This window comes from Pan paniscus, chromosome 1 (genome assembly GCF_029289425.2).
Source record: "Pan paniscus chromosome 1, NHGRI_mPanPan1-v2.0_pri, whole genome shotgun sequence".
NCBI lineage: Eukaryota > Metazoa > Chordata > Mammalia > Primates > Hominidae > Pan > Pan paniscus.
Genome location: NC_073249.2, coordinates 126,022,182 through 126,046,665, shown reverse-complemented (window position 1 = coordinate 126,046,665; position 24,484 = coordinate 126,022,182). Strand labels below are relative to the sequence as shown.

At 37.6% G+C, this 24,484-nt stretch overlaps 2 protein-coding genes across 11 annotated transcripts in view; one reads left to right on the top strand and one right to left on the bottom strand.

The window, feature by feature from the left end:
- SLC30A7 (solute carrier family 30 member 7) overlaps positions 1–18,935 on the top strand; it is a 105,560-nt gene extending 86,625 nt beyond the window's left edge. Inside the window, exons 12-13 of the transcript XR_010110792.1 lie at positions 12,937–12,982; positions 13,100–18,935. The gene's annotated coding sequence lies outside the window, so the exon portion shown is untranslated. The remainder of the gene's footprint in view (positions 1–12,936; positions 12,983–13,099) is intronic.
- DPH5 (diphthamide biosynthesis 5) overlaps positions 7,515–24,484 on the bottom strand; it is a 35,828-nt gene continuing 18,858 nt past the window's right edge. For 4 of the 10 annotated variants that reach the window (XM_008960572.4, XM_003808483.5, XM_003808484.5 and 1 more), the window contains exons 5-8: positions 18,948–19,068; positions 12,573–12,612; positions 10,092–10,195; positions 7,515–8,083 (exon numbers count right to left, since the gene is read on the bottom strand). In XM_008960572.4, coding sequence (XP_008958820.3) covers positions 7,860–8,083; positions 10,092–10,195; positions 12,573–12,612; positions 18,948–19,068 — 489 coding nt within the window. In that variant the 3' untranslated portion in view covers positions 7,515–7,859. The remainder of the gene's footprint in view (positions 8,084–10,091; positions 10,196–12,572; positions 12,613–18,947; positions 19,069–24,484) is intronic. The other 6 variants (XM_063599700.1, XM_057302836.2, XM_063599697.1 and 3 more) reach the window with 2 other exon arrangements.

The following is a 24,484-nucleotide window of genomic DNA, read 5'->3' as shown; positions in this document are numbered from 1 at the left end:
GCCCTGTCACCTCCATTTCCTGAATCCCTTATCATAAAACGTCTTTCTTCCTTTGAAATCTTTTACTTTCTTTTCCATTCCCACTGCCCTATTCCAGGATTTCACTGATGACTGCAAGCAGAATCACTTTCCTTGCCCAACTCTAGCCACCTCCATTTCAGCCCCCACCCAAACAATTTTGGCTTTGGCTGGGAGTACAAGGAATTTTTGTTGAATCCAACTTTTGTCCAGGCGCTTTTGAAGCATTTGTCCTGTCCTGGCTTCCTGAATGCCGGGAGCTGGCCCCTCTGCATACCTGCTAGATTGAGACTCCCTACCTATCCTGTCTTCTCTGTAATTAGCCTCTGGCCTAATTCTACAGTGGCCTGTCAACACTCCTACGGAGCAGCCTCTTCTGTTTACACACTGGGTTAGGAAGTTGTTTGGTACAATACTGCACCGGCCAATCTTATGTAGAGTTTTGGCTTTCCTAACCGCAGAAGCCACCCCATGTTAAACTGGTCTTGCTTTCCAAGTTTCCACTTGCAGTCCTCTAGCTCAGGAATCTTGAGTGGCTCCCTAATGCTTATCAAGTGTAAACTCTTCTGAACAACTTTCGAAACTTAAATGCATTTCATTCCCTCCTTATTAAATCAAACCCTTGATATGGCACCAAACTTTTCATTAGTCTAGAGCAAAAAAACAGCAGAGACAAGGAGGAGCAAACAGGTTCAATAGATGTAGACAGAATGACAGCAATTTACTACTTTTTTTCATTCTTTCCAAAAAAAAGAAACAGCATTTTAATGGGATTCTAGTTATTAAAACATTATCAGCTCATCCAGTTCTACTTTGAGGCAAAAAAAAAAAAACAAAAAACTACCATGAAATTCAAGCTTAGCACATGATACCAACATTTAAATTCACAATTCAAATTTATCTGCTAATGTTGACAGTAAGAAATGCATAGTCTGGCACAGTGTAGGCAAGGCAATCAGTTTATTGAAAAAATGGATGAATTTTGCTTTTTAATGTAAACTTTAACTCCTCTTTGAAAAGTGATGCTGTATGAATTGTTAAAGTGAATAGTACTCTTTTTGTGAAAGAGCAACTGCTAAAACTAAAGAATAAAGCAAAATAATACAAAGACATTATAAAAATTATTTCCTGAATGTAGCCACCAAATGGCATTGTTTAAATGTGGTATTTTTTAAGTAAACAAGATCTTCAGATTCACATATAAGCAGGAGCACTTAGATAGCAATTAAGGCTTGGCTTGGCCATTTGGCTTGGACTTTTGAGTATGTCATTGTGACTTGTAAAATTACAAATAAAATAAGGTCCATCTGATTAGCCGTCACTGTCTTTCACCCTAGACAGACAATAAGTTAGATCATAATGTTCAGCTTTACAGGGTTTATTGTCCTGTATGTGCATCATACTACTTTCCCCATGAGCAATAATTTGTACACAGGTCATATTGGTTTCTACAGACCTCAGAAGAAGGCAAAGTTACTACATTTGTAGTTACATTAGTTGGAGGGAAGACTTCCCACTGGCTTCCAAAAGCTTTGGCCAGGCAATCCTGTGGTGGTGGCCAACAGCTATGTAAGCCCATAGGAACTAAAACTTTGGGGGAGGGGAATATTTCTGTTTGGTAGAGTTACGGTTTTAAAAGGGTACAGCAACCCTGTTGCTTTTTTCTCTCTGTACCCCCACCACATGGAGCAGAATGCAGGCCCAGCCATGAAAGTATGAAATAGTATCAGAGTAGAGTAACTAGATGCCCAAGTTTCTGGCCAGAGGATCAACCAAGAAAGGGAGCCCAGGGAACCAGGAAGTGGAGAGATTATGGAGTGGGAGGAAACCAGGAAAGCAATCTCATAAAGTTGTTTATGAACCCCAAGGATCATCCTCAAATCACTAATGCTTGGATCTGATTCTATTTAGCCTTGAGAATCTTGAGAACTAAACTATCCAACAGACGACTTCATAAGTCCCAAATTGTGTGCCACAAACTTGAGATAGATCCAAAGAGAATTGCAGTCTTTGAAAACCAAACTTACACTGGAACTGTAGCCCATAAAGAGCAATCTGATAATTGCATCCTGAAGCTAACAGGTTGGTTGCCTGCTCAAACAAAAAGATTGATATTCTCCATTAAATCTGAACAAGACCCAGCAACTCACAACATAATATTCAAAATGTCCAAGCTATAATCCAAAATTACTTGATAAAGTGCTGCAAAAAATTTCAACTTACAGAAAATCAATAGATGGTAAAACTGAGATATCAATGTTAGAATTATCTAACAAAGACCTTAAAGCAGATATTTAAAATGCTCAAGCGAGCAATACAAAAATGCTATATGAAATGCTCAAACACCTACAGAAAAATACATGACAAAGAAATCACAAATAATCTTGAAACAAATGTTAAAATAAAAAACAGCAGACATAAAAAGAACCAAATGGAAATTTTAGAACAGTAACCAAAATTTTAAAAACATACAGATGGACTCAACAGCAGAACGGAGAAGACAGCGAAAAGAGTCAATGAATTCATAGATGGATAAAAATTATCAGCTCTAGGCAACAGAGAAAACAGACTGAAATAACAACAACAATGAACAAAGCTCGGGAACCTGTTGGACAGTAAGAAATGTCTAACATTTGTATTTATCAGAATTTCTCAAGGAGAGGATAAAGTATATAGTGCTGAAGGAAGATCTGAAGAAATAATGGCTGTAAACTTCCCAAGTTTGGTGATGTACACCTAGAGTCAAGAAGCTGGGCAAACCCAAAACAGAATAAACCCCAAAATATCCACACCATCTCAAACAATTCCAATCCAAATCTCACAGCCTCTTTTGTATATGTCAACAAGCTCATTCTAACGTTTATATGGAAAGGCAAAGGAACTAGAATAGCTAAAACAACTTTGAAAAAAGAATGTTAAAGGAACCACACCACCTGTTTTTAAGACTTACCATAAAGCTAAAGTAATTAAGACAGCATAGTATCATAGAAGGGAGAGACGCACAGATCAATAGAACAGCAAGAGTTCAGAAAGAGACCTACATAAATAGGGCTTAATGATTTTTACAATGGTGCAGAAACAATTCAATGGAAGAACAGTCTTATCAAGATGTTGTAACTAAACATTTACATGCAAAAAAAAAATGAGTGTGGATCTAAAACTCACTTCATACAAATATTGAGTCTGTTGAATTTGTGATGGGATCTTAGACATGGCAACAGAAGCATAATCTATGTAAGAAAACATAAAGTGGATTTAATCAAAATTTAAAACGTTTGCTTTATCAAAAATGGTTAAGGGAATGAAAGGACAAGCTACAAATGGGAAGAAAATATTTGCAGGTCATATATCTTACAAAAGGTTTTATCCAGAATATGTAATAAACACTCAAAATTTCACCATATGGAAACAATCCAATTTAAAAGTAGGCAAAAGACATGAACAGATGCTTCATCAAATAGGATATAAGAATGGTGAATAAGCACATGAAAAGATGATCCACATCATTAGGTATTGGGAAATACAAATTAAAACCACAACAAAGACACCACTGCGGCCAGGCACAGTGGCTCATGCCTGTAATCCCAGCACTTTGGGAGGCCAAGGCAGGCAGATCACCTGAGGTTGGGAGTTCGGGACCAGCCTGACCAACACGGAGAAACCCCGCCTCTTCTAAAAATACAAAATTGGCTGGGCGTGGTGGTGCATGCCTGTAATCCCAGCTACTCGGGAGGCTGAGACATGAGAATAGCTTGAACCCAGGAGGCAGAGGTTGTGGTGAGCCGAGATTGTGCCATTGCACTCTTGCTTGGGCAACAAAAGCAAAACTCTGTCTAAAAAAAAAAAAAAAAAGACACCACTACACACCTATCAGAATAGTTCAAAATACTGCCAACATGAAGTGGTGGCAAAGATACAGAGCAATGGGAACCCATACAATGCTGGCAAGAATGCAAAATGTACAGGCACTTTGGAAATCATTTTGGCAGTTTCTTATAAAATTAGGTGCACACTTAACCATGTGACCCAGCAATCCCTCTGGATAAAATATCAGGCAAAAACCTGTTATGTTAATGTTTTAACAACTTTATACACAATCACTAAAAAGTGGAAACAAACCAATTATCTCTCAAATAGTGAATGGATAAACTGTAGTCTATCCATATGAGAGAACACTACTTAGCAATAAAGAGGAATGAACTAGAGGGATGAATATAAAGGGACAGTGGGAGATCTTGTGGGTGATGAAACCGTTCTGTATCTAGATTATGGAATAGTGTTTCACTACATGATAATTTTAAAGAACTTTATAGTATTAAAGAGCTAAACACTATTAAATAATCAAACAAATGTATGCAGCCTTCAGGTATTTCTATTTTAACTAACATTGGGATTTCAGAGAACAGACCAAAAACACTATTGTTCATCCTTTCCCTGCTGAGTAGTGCAGTGTTCATTTTACAATTTCATTTAAATAGAGGTTAAGTTACATACAGAACAGAATTGCCAGATTTAGCAGACAGAGGAACCTGGTTAAGTTTAATTTCAAATAAAAATTTGGTAGGTTCCCTACTACCACCCTTGGTAGCTTTTTTATCCTTGGTTTTCATCAGTTTTACCTGTTACGTTAGGTATGATTTTCTTTATTTATTCCACTTGGGGTTCACTCAGTTATTGGATCTGTGAGTTGATAGCTTTACCAAATTTGAGGTATTTCTGGCCTGTAAGTTACTTATATTTTCTTCTGCCCTATTTTCCTTCTATTCTTCTGGAAATCCAGTTACCTATGTTAAATTGCTTGATATTTCCCCAAATGGCATTGAGGCTTTCTGTTGTCTTCCTTCTAATCTTTTCTTCTCTTTTCCTCAGATTGGACAATTTCTTTCATGTGTCATCTGTATGCTACGGTTAAACCCAACCATTTTCTTTTAATGTTACCACATTTTGGGTGAGAATATATATCTATATTCGTTCATTACAACCACCCTACCTTTTTGTCCATGAACATAGTTCTAAAAACTGCTTTAAAAATCCTTGTCTGCCAATTCCACCATCATCTAGTTTATGTTCGGATTTTTTTTTCTGTTGTCTGCTCTTTTTTTTTTTTTTAAACCATAAGCTATAAACCGTATTTCCTTATTTCTCTGGATACCCTATAGCATTTTATTGTATTCCGGTCATTGTTTATATGTTATACAGATTCATTTTATCATACTCTGAAGAGTGCTAAGCTTTGATCTCATTTAAAGTATTGGCTAATCACCTTGATTTTATATTATGTTAAAGGTTTCATCCTTAGTTTTAGCATAAATCTTTAGTCTTGTGCACAGCCTTTACTAATACATGGCCATTCTGGGGTTTGGGAAGCTCAAGGTTCTATCAAGCCCTTCTAACTTGTCAGAATTCAAACTTGAAACTGTGTCTTCTATTGCAATAGAAAACAGCCGTCTCTGTTCAGCTTCTTGAGCCTTCCAACTGTGGCTTTCCACCAAGGTCCTTGGAGTCTTCCCGGGGCATGCACGGTTCGAGAGTTAGCTAAGGATTTAAGGAGAGATCATATGCAGACAGGAAGCCTCCTCCATTTCTGACACCTTCATTTCTAGGATCTGCTGCTTTAATTTTCAGTTCTTCTAGCGGCCTTTAATTCCATCCTAATACCTCAAGCCAGTAAGATTGCAACTTTCTCCTGAGTTCTAGCCACGCCTTACCACACAGTCTGGGAAAGACCGAAGGGGAAAAACCATATATAGTTCACAGCTGGTTTCAGTGACTCCCTAGAGTTTTTAGACCATTGTTTATTATATTTTGTCCAGTTTATAATTGGGAGGGTTTGTACATTACAAGCTATTACACCATTACCAAAACCAGAAGTCCTTCATTATATAGTTCTTAAATGTTTAGTTTAACATATGAGAAGAAAATAATATACAACTGGCATTTAAATGTACTTGGCTCTCTCCCCTTCTGTGTCTAACAGATTGAAAATGAGGCCAGGCATAGTGGCTCATGCCTGTAATCCTAGCACTTTGGGAGGCCAAGGTGGGCGGATCACTTGAGGTCAGGAGTTCAAGACCAGCCTGGCCAACATGGTGAAACCCCATCTCTACACACACACACACACAAAATAGCCAGGTGTGGTGCCGCCACATGACTGCAATCCCAGCTACTCGGGAGGCTGAGGCAGGATAATCGCTTGAACCTGGGAGGCAGAGGTTGCAGTGAGCCAAGATTGCACCGCTACACTCTAGCCTGGGCTACAGAGTGAGACTGTGTCTCAAAAATAAATAAATAAATAAATAAATAAATAAATAATAATAAAGAAAAAAGATGTTTCATATATATATAAATATCTTTTATCTCAAATGAAGTAAAATAAGTCAAATAATCTTTAGCTAATTGATGATCCCAGGGAGTAGGGAAATCTGTTCAAATTTCAATGAATTTACTAAGTAAAGAGCTCAGAAAAATTGGTTAGGCCATGGAAATACTTAGAGTTGAACCAACTGAACTAGGATATAAGAAAGCTATTTCTATTCAGAACTGAAACTCTTTGGTCATGAAATATAATAAATGGAGTGTTATTTAATACTAGTAAGAAGAGTGTGACTACTCACACATATACAATGGCATATTAACTGAATTAAGTGATATGGCATATCTTGACTAATCCATTGTTGCCTTAAAACTTACATTTTTAAAAATTTTATTTTGTAGTCAGCAAGTTTTCCATTTGTCTGCTTGGATGTGAAAGATGCTATTTAAAACCAAACAGCAACTGTACAAGGCTGGCTGAACATTTATAATTAAACAACCTTATAACCTCCAAAATACAGCAGAGTATGAGCCACGTAATTAGGATGTCAGCTAACCAAGACAGTGAATTCAGAACAATGTCATTTTGTGGCGTGTGCTCAGCTGAGCTGTAAGTCAGACTGCTGGATGGAAATGTAATCTTTCTACCTTTGTTTATATACACTAATACCAGCTGCTGTCAGGACAACTCCTCATGCAGTAGGGACAGCTAACTTTTTTAAAAAGAAGAAAATTATAAACATATTTTGTGAACATTTACTAATCTTTTATTTGCTTTTCTTGGCACTCATAACATTTTTTACCCTTTAAAACAGATTCAAGTGATTCAAATTCCAGTTACCTCTAAGTTATATTCTGTTAACAACCACCTTGTATAAATTGGTTTCATAAATAAAAACTGCTCTTAAATGATTCTGTCAGTGGATGTCTATCCACAAGCTTTCCAGCCTGGTCTGCTTTATGTGTACATCCTGAAAAGTTGCCAAAATAGCAGCAACAACTGATGATATCATAGGGAAAAAACTCACTGCCACAAGAAACCAAGCATTGTTGAGTCAACTTCTTTTTGGTCACTTGTTTTATACTTACTAGATAAGCCAAAAGACCTGTTTGTTACACAAACATGCATGCATCCAGGTATTAATCCATTCTCACACTGCTATGAAGAAATACCCGAGACTGGGTAATTATAAAAGAGGTTTAATTTTCGACTCACAGTTCCACATGGCTGGGAAGGCCTCAGGAAACTTAACAATCACGGTGGAAGGCACCTCTTCACCGGGCGGCAAGAGTGAGAATGAGAGCCAGTAGGGGAAATGCCAGGCACTTATAAAACCATCAGATCTCATGAAAGCTCACTATCATGAGAATAGCATGAGGCAAACTGCCCCCATGATTCAATTACCTACCACAACACCTGGGAATTATGAGGATTAAAATTCAAGATGAGACTTGGGTGGGGATACAGCCAAACCATATCAATCCATATATGGCTGAAATTTACATCAGACAATAGTAAATATCTATGTTCAAAGTCCATTGATGCTTTGAGATTCTGAGCTATTTTCTGGTATGGAAAACAGACTTAGCATCTCCATCTCCATTGGATGTATGCTGCCTCCTGTGATGATCAAGGAATGCAATGGTTCTCCCAAGTCCACAGTACACATTTGCCGTAAAGTGCCTGCTGCAATTTTCTGGTCGTCGGCTCCAACTCTGGCTAAGCCAACACAAAGTGTCTCCTCGGTAACTGCTATTAAAAAAAAAAGATACTGCTATTCAATTCAGCAAATGCATCATCCATCCAACAGTCAAACAAACATTAGTACCACAAGTACATTTCAAGAAGCCCCAAATATCTTAAATCTCTTTTGCCACTTATGGACCAGTTATCCATTAATTCATCCAAGGGATTTTCTAAATCATTTGTATTACCTAATATAAAAGAGTACTTCCAAACTTTACCCTTTCAGAATTACAAAGGCTTACACTAAGCTTTTAGGACTTGACAAGCTATACTTACACTCTACAATTGCACAGCATTCGTTTTTAAATAAGTTCTGAGTAAACAATGTTTATTACACACAGGTTTTTAATAACTTGCTTGAGATAATGTTCATATTGACCTAGATATACTGAAGAAACCATGAGATTATGAAATAAATTACAGATTTGAGTTTCTGCCTTACCATCCAATTAGCTGTGTGATAAACTTCAGTTTTCTCATTTTTTAAAATGTAATACTCTCTCTTTTAAATCATGGTAATGAGAGCTAAGATAGTAGATATGAGACTAGTAGACTATAGATTCCTTAACAAATAATGAGCATTTGGCACTATTTATGTTTTTCAGTTAAAAACAGCCAGCCTTAGCTTTAGTATTATTCACTCTGGTGCTACAGCTAAAGAGCTGACCCTTTAATGGTTGTATTGTTTAGCTGGGAAAGGGGTCTTGATTGAACAATGATCAAAAGGGGGCAAATGGTTTATCCAAGGACAAACAGGAATGCAAGAAACTTCTGTACAAAGTTATGGATATAGAACATCCTTGCAGACTATTTGTTTCACGACTTTAACATGGCCTACTAATGAGAATAAAATAAGCAACAATCACTCAAGAATCTCTTGACCGGGTGCGGTGACTCGCACCTGTAATCCCAGCATTTTGGGAGGCTGAGGCAGGCGGATCGCTTGAGCTCAGGAGTTCGAGACCAGCTGGGCAACATGGTGAAACCCCATCTCCACCAAAAATACAAAAAAATTAGCTGGGTGTGGTGGCATGCACCTGTAGTCCCAGCTACTCAAGTGGCTAAGGTGGGAGGGTGGCTTGAGCCCGGGAGGCAGAGGTTGCAGTGAGCCATGATTGCACCACTGCACTCTAACTTGGGCAACAAAGCAAGACCCCATCTCAAAAAAAAAAAAAAAAGTCTCACAGTGGGCCAGGCGTGGTGGTTCACACCTGTAATCCCAACACTTTGGGAGGCTTTGGGAGGCCGAGGTGGGAGGATTGCTTGAGCCAAGGAATTCGAGAAAAGCCTGGGCAACATGGTGAAACCCTGTCTCTACCAAAAACACACAAAGAAATTAGCTGGGCATGGTGGCATGCACTTGTAGTTCAGCTAAGGTGGGAGGATCACTTGAGCCCAGGAGGTGGAGGCTGCAATGAGCTGAGATAGTGCCTCTGCACTCCAGCCTGCGTGACAAAGTGAGACCCTGTCTCAAAAAAAAAAAAAAAAGAACCTCCCATAAAGATTTATTGACAATAAACATTTCTATTATATACCACACACTGTGTCTACATATTAGGAATATAAGAACAAATTTTCTCTTATATTTACTCTGAAGAAAACTATTCCTAGTCTCAATATTAAGAATGAAAGGAGGGAGAATAAAAGAACGATAAGTATATTTTTGCAGGATAGATCTCACCATTGATTAGGGATAACATAATAGATATATTTTAACAAAAATATTTATACAGTAATATATTTATATCAAATGTGACTTATGTTTAATTTGTGAAAAATCCTCACTTTCTGGAATGGTGTTAATTATACTATAAAAGAATGCCAATTTTTTTTTCTTTCACTACAACTTGAAGCCTATGGGATTTAAGTTAAAGTTGGACAAAAATGACAAGAAATAGTACAATACAAAAATACTGACTCTTGCTTCCATAGTGGTATGAGATATTAAGTCATATACACATCTAAATGCAGTAACAGAGGAATAATATGAGAGTCCTTCTAGTGTCTTGAGTACCTGGTTCTTCTCCTCGTATTCTTTGATTTTGAACAATCTCCAGAAGCTGCTGGGCTGCTTGGTTTACACTCATATACCGTGGAGGTTCATAGATCTTCCTTCCCCTATAGGCAGAAAACTAGATGCCACTGTTCTTAGCCATGAAACTACATAATATGTTATTAATGCAATTACTCTCCCAGGTATACTCAAGTACCACAGTCTACATTCTGTTTGATGTTTTTTTACATGTACTCACTTTAAGCATACACAAAAGCATGATGATTGTTCATTTCTTAAGCTTTTTCATTGTTCTAATTTAACTTTCCTCTGATCTCACTGAAATGATGGCAGGAACACATAAAGATAGATGTCTAAATGAAAGTTATCTTTATTCAAAGTGATACCTTTGGTAAAAACAATTCAAAGTAAGTGGCAATTTGGTTTATACTCTAGATTAATCAGGTTATTTAGTGTCCTTTTTATGACCATTTTTAAACCACATATTCTTTTCACTGTTTCCTCTAAGAAAAGTAAACTAAAGCATCTTGGATGCTTAAAAATCTCAGGTGATGGCATACGTTTATTTCTGTATGCCTCAAAAGCCTATCAGGCTTGCTGAACTATCATATTAACAAAAATATAGCCATTGCAGGCCAGGCGTGGTGGCTCATGCCTGTAATCCCAGCACTTTGGGAGGCCGAGGCGGGTGGATCACAAAGTCAGGAGTTTGAGACCAGCCTGACCAACATGGTGAAACTCCGTCTCTACTAAAAATAAAAAAAATTAGCGTGGCTTGGTGGCGCACGCCTGTAATCCCAGCTACTCAGAAGACTGAGACAGGAGAATCAATTGAACCCGGGAGACGGAGGTTGCAGCGAGCTGAGATGACACCACTGCACTCCAGCCTGGGCGACAGAGCAAGACTCTGTTGAAAATATAAATATATATATATATATATATATATATATATATATATATATATATATATATATATAGCTATTGTGGCTTACAACACAGTTCAAATAGATTATTTTACTGACTCTCAAAAAAATTCTGTAAGTCAGTGCTATCCAATAGAAATATAAATGAAGCCATATATAGAATCAAGTTTTCTAGTAGCCATATTAACAAAAAAGTTTGTAAAAAGGCAATTTTTTTTTTAAGACAGTCTCACTCTGTTGCCAGGCTGCAGTGTGATATTGGTTCACTGCAACCTCCGCCTCCTGGATTCAAGCAATTCTCTGCCTCAGCCTCCCGAGTAGCTGGGATTACAGGTGCCTGCCACCATGCCTGGCTAATTTTTTTTGTATTTTTAGTACAGACGGGGTTTCACCATCTTGGCCAGGCTGGTCTCGAACTGCTGACCTCGTGATCCACCTGCCTCGGCCTCCCAAAGTACTGGGATTACAGGCATGAGCCACCACGCCCAGCCAAAAAAGGCAAAAATTTTAATATTTTATTTAATCCAAAATGTTGTAATTTAACACCTACTCATATAAAAATTATTAAAGAGATTGTTTTTATATTAAGTCTTTGAAATCTGATATGTTCTTACAGCACACCTTAATTTGGATATTAAATTTTCATTGGAAATAGTTGATCTGTATTTAACTTTCATAAAATTTATGATTTTAACAGTTGATTTATATACTAAAGCTGTTCCAAACATACTTAAAAGTTTTCCAATAACAGAGTATCATTTTTTAATTAATTAAAATTAAATGAAAAATTCAGTTCCTCAGTCACATTAGCCACATTTCAAATGCTCCTTAGTCACAAGTGGGTAGGGGGTACTGTATTAGACACTGCCTCTCTAAGTAAAAAAGGATTAGTACTATCATTATACATCCGAAGAAAATAAGGCTCAGAGATGGAAGTAACTTGCCCAAGAGCACTCAACTAGAGGCAGACTCAGGACTCAAACCCATGTCTTTTTTTTTTTTTCTCACTCTGTTACCCAGGCTGGAGTGCAGTGGCGTGATCTCAGCTCACTGCAACCTCTGCCTCCCAGATTCAAGTGATTCTCGTGCCTCAACCTCCCAAGTAGCTGAGATTAAAGGCACGTGCCACCACACCCAGCTAATTTTTCCATTTTTAGTAGAGACGTGGTTTCACCATGTTGGCCAGGCTGGTTTCGAACTCCTGGCCTCAAACAATCCACCTGCCTCAGCCTCCCAAAGTGCTGGGACTACAGGCATGAACAACCGCACCCAGCCTCACACCCATGTTTTCAGAATCCCAACGCATTAATTCATTCCACAAACACTGAGTGTCTGTTAGATGCCAACCACTGTTCTCAGTGTTGAATCTACAAAATATATTGCTATTTCTACTCTATTATACTGCTTATCATTTCGTAAGAATAAAAATGCTTAATGTTCACACTGTTAATGAGAGCTCATTTTCAACCATCTTTAGAACTCAGGTCATTTAAGTAGAATGTATTGAATTGTTCAAGGAAATAAAACACATGTATGCATTCTCAGAATAATAACTTACTTGATTAGATTTTCCAAAGACTGCTCCTTTACTTTGATGTCTGTAGGAAGTAAAAATAGTTCTTTTAATTTAATTAAAAACTTTATCCAAAACCCTATGTGTAAACCTCAGTTAAGAGTCACCTAAATTTTGGGGAAACACTCTTCCCTCACATTTTAATTAGCCACTTTCTTACAGTAACACAGAGAAGAATGGAAGCTTGTGGTTGTGCCACTAGTTAGAAAACAAACATGAACTTGGCCCTGAGACCATCCTGCTAACATCTAATTTCCTTTTGGAAAAGAAGACAAGGGAAAGAATTAGATAAACATTGGCATATACACTACTAACAGCTAATCACAATCTTTGTTTTCATTTCTACCAGCTAGTAACTGCACAGACCCATCTGAAAGCCCTTTGATAGATGTAATGTAAGTAGAAAAAAATCTTTTCCACATTTAAAAAAGTCTTTTGCTTTCTGACGAATGTTAACACATGCCATAATTTTGAATAAATACTTTAATTCTAAGTATTCATGCTTTTAACAGGGATTTGAGCATGGACTGTGTGTCAGACGCTGCGCCAGAGACTGGGATACCACAGGGACCTGACCAGATATAAACTCTGCTCTCTAGAAGCTTGACAGTCCAAGCATCACAAATATTTGATTCGGTATACTTTTTAATCACTCATGCTCAACCGAACTATTTGGTAAAAGGTAAAAAAGCAGAATCACTCTACATCCTCAAAGGAACTCAGTATACAACAGCAACAGCAACAGCTGCTTCCTGCTTTACATGCTGAAAACAAATGGTTCAGCCAAAGTTTGTTTTTGCAAAAATAAACATAGTGCAACTGAGGAGTCTTTACTAGACTTATGCAGATTTCCTAAGTGATTATAGAAGTGTTTCTTATAAAGGATATCAAAGAGTTTGCTTGGAAATTATAGCAGAGTTAATATTAAATACATATTTTTAAATGTTCTTGGAACCAGCATTGAAAGCCTTTTTCAGGTTTGAAATATCATTATTTATTTAATATTTCTACTTGTCTGTCACATTGTGGAGAAAAAAACGAATGCCTGTTATTAAGAATGTGGCCTCCCTATAATCAATGGTGTTAGTCAACTTTTAGATTTCCTTTAAATTACGTTTCTAAGATTTTAAAAATTTTAACCCATTTATTAATTCATTCACTCTGAGCTTCTGAAATGTTGTGATGAGATTTTTCATATTTTCAGTTGTCTTTACTTTTCAAATATGCTCTATAGAATCTGATTTTTAAAAGGAAGAGGGTTGAGGAGAATTTTTAGAGGCAAATCCTTTTTAATCAAGGAGTGCATTCGTGACTTCGTCTCAAGCCAGACCCCGCATTACTTTTCCCTTGTCTTCACACAGTCCATAATTATTCCTCTCTATTTCTACTTGCTAGAATGTAAGGTTCTCTGATTCATCTTAGTACCAGGACCTAGCATAATGTGAAGCACCCAGAAGACACTCCATAAATGTCTACTGAATAAATTTACTCAAGCGACTCTCCTACCACTCAGTCACCAGCCCATATTAAACTATCCACTCTCTGGGCAACGTACGTCCTAACTCCTTCATAAAGTCTTTGTTGACTTCTCCTCAAATGCTTTTTGTTCTTGGAAAGATCTACACAATTAATGCTATCTTTTATTAACCTCTAATTATATCATATATATTGGTCTTGTCTTTCTAAGTAAATTTTAAATTCTCTGTGTTTTCCTGCCATGGTTTATCCTCACTAATCCCTATGGAATTTAACCCACAGCAGGCATTCAATAAATACATACTAATTTAAATAATGAGAATGCCAGATGATAAAACGATGAGAACTATGGTTTGAGGATTTGAAATCATGACATCCTATACTTCACACTCTGTTCCTGCTTTTGTTAATGGAGCAAGGAAGATACATTGTTTAACCTTGTTTATCTTTTCCCAGGAAAGCTAAGAAAAGGGGCAGCTCTTAGAAAGACAACTCAAGAGCCAAATTTCTAGTTTGTCCTTCCTGCCTCTCCATACAATAGAACTTAATTGTTCTTTAAACTTTCACATGCACAACACATTAGTTCCAAACTAGATTTCAAAGCTTTGAGAGCAGGACCCACGTCTACACTTCCTTAGTATTCCAAAAGAAACTAACTCTACATGGGGCATAGGGTAAGCACTCAATAAATACCTGTACACTGATCTTCTATCTGCCTTTCCAAAGCTTCTGAAAAGATAAGTGCTGCTTCCTCTCCTTCCTATCTTTTTTTTTGTTTTTGAGAAGGAGTCTCGCTCTGTGGTCCAGGCTGGAGTGCAGTGGTGCAATCTCAGCTCAATGCAAGCTCCGCCTCCTGGGTTCACACCATTCTCTTGTCTCAGCCTCCCGAGTAGCTGAGACTACAGGCACCTGCAACCACGCCCGGCTAATTTTTTGTATTTTTAGTAGAGATGGGGTTTCACCGTGTTAGTCAGGATGGTCTCGATCTTCTGACCTCGTGATCCGCCCGCCTCAGCCTCCCAAAGTGCTGGGATTACAGGCGTGAGCCACCGCACCCGGCCTTTCCTGTCATTTTTAATGGATATATGGGGAGGTTATCAGGTAGCCTGCCTCTCAGATTCTTCCTTCCCTGTTCTGTTTTAGAACCTTTCAGTACTGTTATAAAACATACATTCTAGTATCTGAGCTCCAATGAATCCCCATTTTTCATCCCTCAGATACACCTACTTCTTTAGCAAAAGTCCTTTTAAAAATTATCCTTCGCCCGTCATCTACTTTGACCTTCTACCCACAGCTGGCCTTAACTGGATCTAACTTTGGGATAACAAGATGGATATATCTGATGGCATAGTCCATACCAACTCACAAGTCTTACAGTGTCCTTGTTAGTAAGGACTATAAAAAAATAAGACCAGTCTCTTTTTACAAGGAAAATTCAAAGACAAAATTATAAAGATAATTAATGATGAATGAAGAACTAAATCACACTGGCAATAAACTAAAATAAGAAAACATCATACTAGCTGATTGCAAATATTGGCATAAGACCAAAGAAAATGTGTTAGAGAAGCGTTTATGGCCTAATCTAGATCTATAATTAATTAGATGCCAAGAATAAAAGGGGGGCCGGGTGCAGTGGCTCATGCCCGTCATCCCAGCACTTTGGGAGGTTGAGACGGGCAGATCACTTGAGGCCAGGGGTTTGAGACCAGCCTGGTTAACATGGCAAAACCCCATCTCTACTAAAAACACAAAAATTAAACAAGCATGGTAGCAGACTTCTGTAATCCCAGCCTCAGGAGGCTGAGGCAGGAGAATCGCTTGAACCTGGTAGGCAGAGGTTGCAGTGAGCCGAGACTGCACTACTGCACTCCAGCCTGGATGACAGGGTAAACCTTATCTTTAAAAAGAAAAAAAAAGAAAGAAAAGAAAAGAAAAAAATGGAATTAAAAGGAGTGTATTCTGGCTGCAACTGATTGAACTAGCAAGAGTTAAAGATTTTCTGTGCCAATGGGTCATAAGACCAAGTCTGAGAATATAGACTAAATAAAACTTCCATTAACTTCCATAAATATTTATTTAGTGCCTACACTGTGCTAGACTTCTAGACATTAGGAAGAGAATAATGAGCAAGATAAAGTCTCTGCTCTTATGAAGCAGTGAAGAAATCAAGTTAATAAGGTAATTCATATGGCTGGTAAGACTATGAAGAAAGTAGTGTAAGGTTATAACACATCACTGAAGGGATTCAGGGTGTAGCACATGAGATTAAATAAAATTTCACTCAAGATCAGGAGCCAGCAAACTTCTGAAAAGCGGCAGGCAGCAAATATTTTAGGTTTTGAGGACCATATGGTCTCTGTCACAGCTACTCATCACTGCTGTTGTGGCATGAAAGTAGCCATAGATAATATATAAATGAAGGTGCATGGCCATGTTCCAATAAAGCCTTATTTACAAAACATTAGGCCAGATGTGATCCATGGGTACTTGTTTGCTAATCCCTGCTGTAGATATTAATTTCTATCCTAAGAAATGCCAATCATTAGTAAAAATGTATTATAATCTTTTCTATTAAGACATACAGCCAGGCACCATGGTTCACTCATCTAAGCCCAGCACTTTGGGGGGCCAAGGTAGGTGGATCGCTTGAGCCCAGAAATTCGAGACCAGCCTGGGCAACATGGCGAAACTCCATCTTTACAAAACATACAAAAATTAGCTAGGTGTGGTGGCGTATGCCTGTGGTTCCAGCTACCTAGAAGGCTGAGGTGGGAGGATCACTTGGGCATGGGAGGTTGAGACTGCAGTATGCTGAGATTGTGACACTGCACTCCAGCCTGGGAGACAGAGCGAGACCTTGTCTCTTAAACAAACAAACAAACAAAAAATGTATTTTGTTGCTTAAAATTAAATATTGTTAAATAATAGAGATTGGCTATATTATGCAAATAGCTTAAAAATTTTTGGCAAATTGGCCAGGTGCAGTAGCTCATACCTGTAATCCCAGCACTTTGGGGGGCAGAGGCGGGCAGATCTTAAGGTCAGGAGTTCGAGACCAGTTTGGCCAATATGGCGAAACCCCATCTTTACTAAAAATACAAAAATTAGCCGGGTGTGGTGGCAGGCACCTGTAATCCCAGTTACTCGGAAGGCTGAGGCAGGAGAATCGCTTGAACCCGGGAGGTGGAGGTTGCAGTGAGCCAAGATCACGCCACTGCAATCCAGCCTGGGCAACAAGAGCAAGGCTCCATCTCAAAAAAATAAAAATAAAATAAAAGGCCGAGTGCAGTGGCTCACGCTTGTAATCCCAGCACTTTAGGAGGCCGAGGCGGGTGGATCATGAGGTCAGGAGATGGAGACCACCCTGGCTAACATGGTGAAACCCCATCTCTACTAAAAAAAATACAAAAAATTAGCCGGGCGTGGTGGCATGCACCTGTAGTCCTAACTACCCAGGGAGCCAAGGCAGGAGAATTGCCTGAATTCAGGAGGCGGAGGTTGCAGTGAGCCGAGACTGCACCACTGCACTCCAGCCTGGGCAACAGATTGAGACTCTGTCTTGAAAAAAAAAAAGTGGCAAACAGAAATCTTGTCTAATATTCTGAATATCTGTATTTAATATACAGAGGCCAAAATCATGGGCTTATTCTCTGTCCTGATCTTGTGCTATGTGATAGACATTTTGGTGAGTGGCTTCACACACAGTTTCAGTAACACAGTACAATTCAAAGTATGATCTCAGGACCAATGCCAGTATGTGAGCTTTGTGTTGCCAGTAAATGATGAAGTAACTACAGGAGTAAGAATATGTACAAAATTTATAGTAACTTGACACTGACATAAAAGACCGAAAATTTAAAAATCAAACATATGTTTTAAACAACCCAACCATGGTTCTTTACCACAAATAGTTTGAGAAGTACTGCTCTATATAACTCCATGAAGTAGGAGGAATTATTCCTATTTGATAAATATGAAGGCTAAGGAATGTTTACAGTACTCTCTAGCTAGTAAGTAGTAGCACTGGGATTTTGTCTTCTGATTCCAAGTAGAAGTATCATTGCAAAGTCATCAAAAATGTCAGTTAGCTGTGTTCTGTTTAGTCACAGATTAAGTCTTTGATACCAGTATTTCTTTCTACAACATATGCTACTAGAATAGGGGCTGATTAGCAAATGTGAATCGGTAAAATTTCAGTGCCTCTGCTAGAAAGAAAACACCATGGCTTTCTGAAACTCAGTACTATTATCTTGGAAAACAAAGACAGTGATCCCAGCTCTTTCCACACTAAAAAGGAAATAGGATTTGGGGAAGAAGGTACAGTGAAATGAGCTATTATTAAAAGGCTATCTGATTCTACCAGTTCTGCCAACAATTGACTAGGTGACATTGGGGAAATAATTCAATATTCTGGGCCTCAACTTCATCTGTAAAACAGGCCTCAATAAGATGATCTCCAGAGTCTCTTTCAGATCTATCATTGTGAATCTGATAGCATCAATACTGCAGTATTCAAAGAACCTCCCTAGGAAGATGCAGGATGGTCCTTGGTAAGACTTGCTCAGTGCATGTCTATTGGATTGCAGTAAATCCTTGATGGACAAATGAGTAAGATATGCAATACTGTAGAGGATCTACTAGGGCAGGGCATAAGAGGGAGCAGCGTAACTATGGTGTGTATGCAGAAATAGCCATGTGGTACTTGAAGCAGAAGATGCGTGTCTCTCTAAGAGCATGGGAAAGAGTGTGGTCTGCATAGAATGGCTAGACTGTGTCTTTTCTTACCTCTAGCTAATTATCCACAGACCTTAACACAAAATCAAAATGAGAACAGTATGATAGTTCCATATTGTTACTTCAAGGAAATTCCAAAACCCTTACCTAGTAAACATAATGTGTGCATGCCATTTTGTCTGTTCTTCTTCACTTTGTCAAAGAAGCTTTCTGGTCTCCAAGTGTCTGTCCAAAAAACAATAGAAACTGTCTCTCCAAACTTATATAACTAGAAAAAAAAACATTAATTAATGATGGAACAATTAACTACTATTTCATAGATAAGGAGAGAATTTAATCATTTTACAACCAAAATAAAAAGTGAATATCCAACTTGATATGGGTTGGGGATCAAATCTGTCACCAAAAAAGGTAACAGAAACTTCTCTTTGGTTCATGGTAGCTGGTGTCTTTCTGATGCCAGTAGTAAGTAAGTTTCAGTAATAAGTTTCTAGTATTTCTGCATTCTGTATAGGAACATGTGTAACAATTTCATAATTTAGCTATATAGTTGCTAAAAATACTGAAATGCAAAGAACCCAGGAGAAAAAAAAAAAGAGTTCTGAGCAATCAGAGTGGGGTTCACAAGGTTAATATTGTTCTCATTTTACAGATGAGACCATCAAGGCGTAGAAAGAGCAACTGACTTAGCTAGTCACATAGCTAACTAAAATAAAAATAAACACTTAAATCTAGCCTGAGGGAATGCTCCCTTCCATCACACTATCTCAAGAAAACAAAGCATATGCTCACTCCTGCCATTATTCCAAACCTATAGCCCCTTAATTTGGCAAGATTCTATTTGTTCCCTCACTATAGAGTTCAGGGATGAGGGCCTTTTTCCAAACCTTCTCTTTAACCCACAAGTGGCCCACCCGGGTTCACCATCACTACAACCAAGAAGCTGGCTTCTCTGATCCAGACTGGCTGAACTAGCTCACTTAAGCGAGTCCAATTTCAAATCTTATGTGAGAAAATCTACTTTTGAATTCTGGCTCTGCAACTTGTTGGCTGTGTGATATTACTGTAAGATTTTATCTCTAAAATAGGAATAGTGATAAAATTCTGTTTTTCCTACTCCTAGGGTTGTGAGGATCATATTACATGTAAAAAGTTATTCAAACTGTGAAACAATAGGTTAATATTAGTTCTTATCTCAGCACTGAGCAAAGGACATTTATTTTCAAAGACAATATAAAACAGAATACTAAAGTTGTATAAAGATTTAATTATTCAATTTAAATAGTACTTGAAATAATTTATAATAGAACTGGTAAGCACTAGACTCACATCTAGTCCTCTGCCACAAATTAACTGTGTGCCTGAAATAGCCGTGTGACTTCAGGAAGTCACTTTTCTCAGCCTTGGGTTCTTCAATTAAAAATGCAGAACCTGGTCTGGAGCAAGGATTAGTCATCCTCTGCTTCCAGTAGCCTAAGGCTTTTCAAATCAGTTTCAGAGGCTCAGCAAGATATGAGGAAGACAAGCAGGAAGGAAACAGAGAAGGTGGGGCATTCAGGTGTTTCATCCCTAATTCCCTAGAGCAGCAGCTCAACGTTTCTCAGTTTTTACATAATGAGGTCCTATAAACTATAATCAATACTCATAATGGTGACTTTGAGTTCTAAAGGGAAGGTTCATCATGTTCTTCATAGGCCACAGCCTACATCTTACCTACTAACAAGGTTTACTCCCAAAGTCCATTTGAAAGCTGCCTAAAAACATATTATCTCATAGAAGTTATGCTATTCAGTAGCAATCAAATTCACAGGTCAGTGTACAAAGACCCATGTAACTCCAAGTATTGAGTCATGAAACTTCCTGCCACATGTGACAGGTTTCCCTGTGACAATGTATTTCTAGTTCCAATGTGGAATGCCAGGAATATGTTCACTCTGTGCCAAGCTACCAGGATCGGTCCTGGCCCTGCTGAGGGGTTTTGTTATTATTATTGGGTGATGAGAGGCAAACTTAGCCAACAAATACTTATTACAGATCATCTACTATGTACCAGGTATTATGCTAGTCACAGGTTTAAAATGACAGGCAAAACACAGCTCTGGCTCTCATGGATTGTGCAGTCTTGCTCATGTCTCATACAGCAGAGAAAGGCTCTGCAGTCATGGCACTGGTTCTTACTATGATTAATCATGGACAAGTCAAGTAACATTCCCAATCCTTGGGAGGAACCCTTCTACAAAATGGGTATAATAACTGTAAACATAAAAATGTGGTTTTTAAGGGTTAAATGACACAAAGTATGCAGAGTGCCTAGTAGTGCCTTGCACATGGAAAAGTCTTAGTGTTAGGAATTTGATGATATAATAATGATAATGTTTTAATAATGAAGATGTTCTAAAATGCTGTGTCCTGCTTTAATCCAACTGCTTTCCTTATTGGAGTAAGCTCAAAAATATTACTAAATACTTGAAACTACATTTATGATTTCATTCTGACAAGTTCAACTGTTTACATTCTAAAAAGGATTTTTCACATCTCAGATCAAACTATGAAATATTAGTATTATTCCGTAAAAAAGCTTCAAGGTAAAACTGTTAAAAAAATTATATATGCAATAATACATACTTTAAATGAGTCTTAAATACTTTAAGAGTCATGGGAATACAGTCATGGAAGGAAATAAGTTCTTCATTCAAAAAGAAAGTGACAGACCACTTAAGAAAGAATTGAGATGCAAGTCACATATAAACACTAAAGCATTTTGTGTAGCAGTGTCTTTGAATTGTCTAATTTGAGAGATTAAAGAAAACCTCACACAAGCACTGCTCTCCAGGACCCTGATTTATAAACTGTAACCACTCCTGTAGCTGTGGTGCAAACTTCTTCAGTGAATCCTGGAACATTATGCAAACAATTTCACCATATGTCAATACCTCAAAGAACAAAAGAACCAGTTCTTTGTGTTTCACAATCGAAGGGCTTACCAGTGAACTATACTAGAGCAAAGTGACACAGTGATGAGAACTGAGATTGCAGAAGCCTAAGTATTGAACCATCCTATAATATTCATATAAGCCTTTGTGCTGTGATCATTTTTCCTCCAAAACATTATTGCTGCAAATCTAAATTTAAAGACTAAAAAAACAGCTGTTTTGTAAGAAACAGTAGGTAAACACAGGCCTTTTTAAATTTTAACCTGGAGTAACCTATAGAGAAAGCAGTTTACCTAACTTACATTGGATTATGTTTTATCTAGGACAAAAACCAAAAAAACTCAAAACATCCACTCATTAGGCATAAGGCACAATCTAGTTAGAAGATGCTCAAGAAAGACAATAGTAGGTAGTAGTAATTATTATTAAATATGCTATAGACTCTAAGCACTATAAGGATTCAGCATTTCCCCCACTAAGAGGGCATCTGAAGGCATCTTCTGAAAATACAAGGTGTAAGCTAGACCTTGAAAGACAGTTAAGATTTAAGACTGGAGAAGCCGAACATGGGGAAAGAATGAGATACTATGAACAAAGTAACAGAGGCGGGAAGTCTTGGGCAATATTTAAAATGGCATTAAGCCATTACCCAGAAATAGCTAACTGTGCCTGACTTCTCTCTAAACATATATCTAATTCCTGACATCTTATTTAGTGCCAATTCCTGTAAATTCTGCTGTATATTTTATGTAGCTGACTACTCATTTCTTTCCCTACAACCATGGTTTGAGCTCTCAATATCACTTGCCTGAATAACCTTAACAGTCTCCTAACTCATCTCATAGCCATCAATATTTCTTTCCTTTTAGAAGCATAGATGCTTTGTAAAACTCCATTTTAGATTTCAATGCTTTTGTTATTTTATATAACAAATAAAAATATTTTCTGTGGTATTAAAGCTAAAAAAATCTGTTAAGAAAAATTAAACTTGCTAAGAACTCTATTAAGCCCTGCAAGTATCATGTATTTATATCCTAAATTAAATCAGTTAAATCTGTGAAGTGAAAGAAAGCCAAGCCAGCAAAACTGTCAAAAAATGTACCACAAAACCACATAATCAAGAGTGACTAGTTTTCTCTTCTATACAGAATACTGTTCTTGGGGATGGGTTTTGTTTGTTGTTGTTTTTATCCCCACATACAATTTGCATGCCATTGATGTAACATTGATTTTTGATGACACTAAGGAAGAGTATGCACATGGCCACACACTAGGTACATAAAGTTGAATGACTACGTAGACAGAAGAGCTACAAGATTTATTCTCACACATAAATGAGAGCCACTTGTAAATTAAATTTTAAAATGACAATTTACAGCATATAATTTCAAAGACAAGATCGAACTCCAGGGTGGAAGGCAGGGGGTTGGGGGAAAAAATAAATAAGAAATTCAACTCAGCAAGTACTTGTTACATATTCATTATATGCATGGCACTGTGATAGAATGCAATGGCAGATAGGAAAATGAGTAAATCAAAGAGTTTATAATATGATAAAGTCATAAACATATATAACACGGCTTGGCTGTGTCCCCAACCAAATCTCATCTTGAATTGTAGTTCCTATAATCCCCACATGTTGTGGGAGGGACCCGGTAGTGGGGGAGGTGAGGTGGGGAGCAGTTACCTCCATGCTGTTCTCGTGATAGTGAGTTCTCACAAGATCTGATGGTTTCATAAGGGGCTTTCCCCCCTTTACTCTGCGCATCTCTTTGCTGCTGTCATGTGAAGAAGGATGTGTTTGCTTCCCCTACAGCCATAATTGTAAGTGTTCTGAGGCCTCCCCAGCCATGCTGAACTGTGACTCAATTAAACTCCACAGTTTATTGACCTCAAAGTCAATTTGACCTCAAAATTGAGTCACAATTGACCTCAAAGTCAATTTCCCAGTCTTGGGTATGTCTTTATTAGAAGCATGAGAATGGACTAATACAACATACAAGTAACTGAACATTCTATATAGGATGGGGATTAATTTACCAAAATTGTTTTAATGGAAGAATGGCATAATTATATTTACAATTTAAAAAGAAAACTATGAAGTAGGAAAAAAATGATGGTAAGGTGGCTATTTAAAAAAATAATGATTAGAACCAGTAATAAGTGGAAACAGAAAGGAAGAAAAAAAATTAAATATGCTCATGACTTAGCAGGTAGTCAAAAACTGTTCCTAAGTGACTAAAAGAATAGAAAGAGCTTAGATTATTTTCTTCTAAGACCACAGAAGGATATAGAACTCTAGATGATAAAATCTAGCTTAATACAAAGAACACTAAAACTAGGTGTTCTTTGTATTAAGCTAGGGTTTTTCATTACTACATTAGTCCCTGGACAACAATGAAACCAATTAATGCTTCTGAAAAGTAACGATAAGAATCACTACAAGGTCGACAATGCTGACTATCACAATGAATGTTGTGGTATTAAAAAAAAAGAGAGGAAATGAGTTGTTACTTTCTGAAAGTAATATACATTTTTCCAAACTAGAAATGCATTATATAAACAGATGAACATATGGCAATACTCAAGGTCACTCATGCAATAGCAAGAGAAAGTGGAAACATTTCACAATGATAGGAAATTATACAACCTTTTCTCTGAAGTCAGCCACAACTGATAATGCAGTTTTTATCTGAAATCACTGCTACCTGGTTTCATGGAACTGTCTCATTTATCTGCCTTTTAAAATGT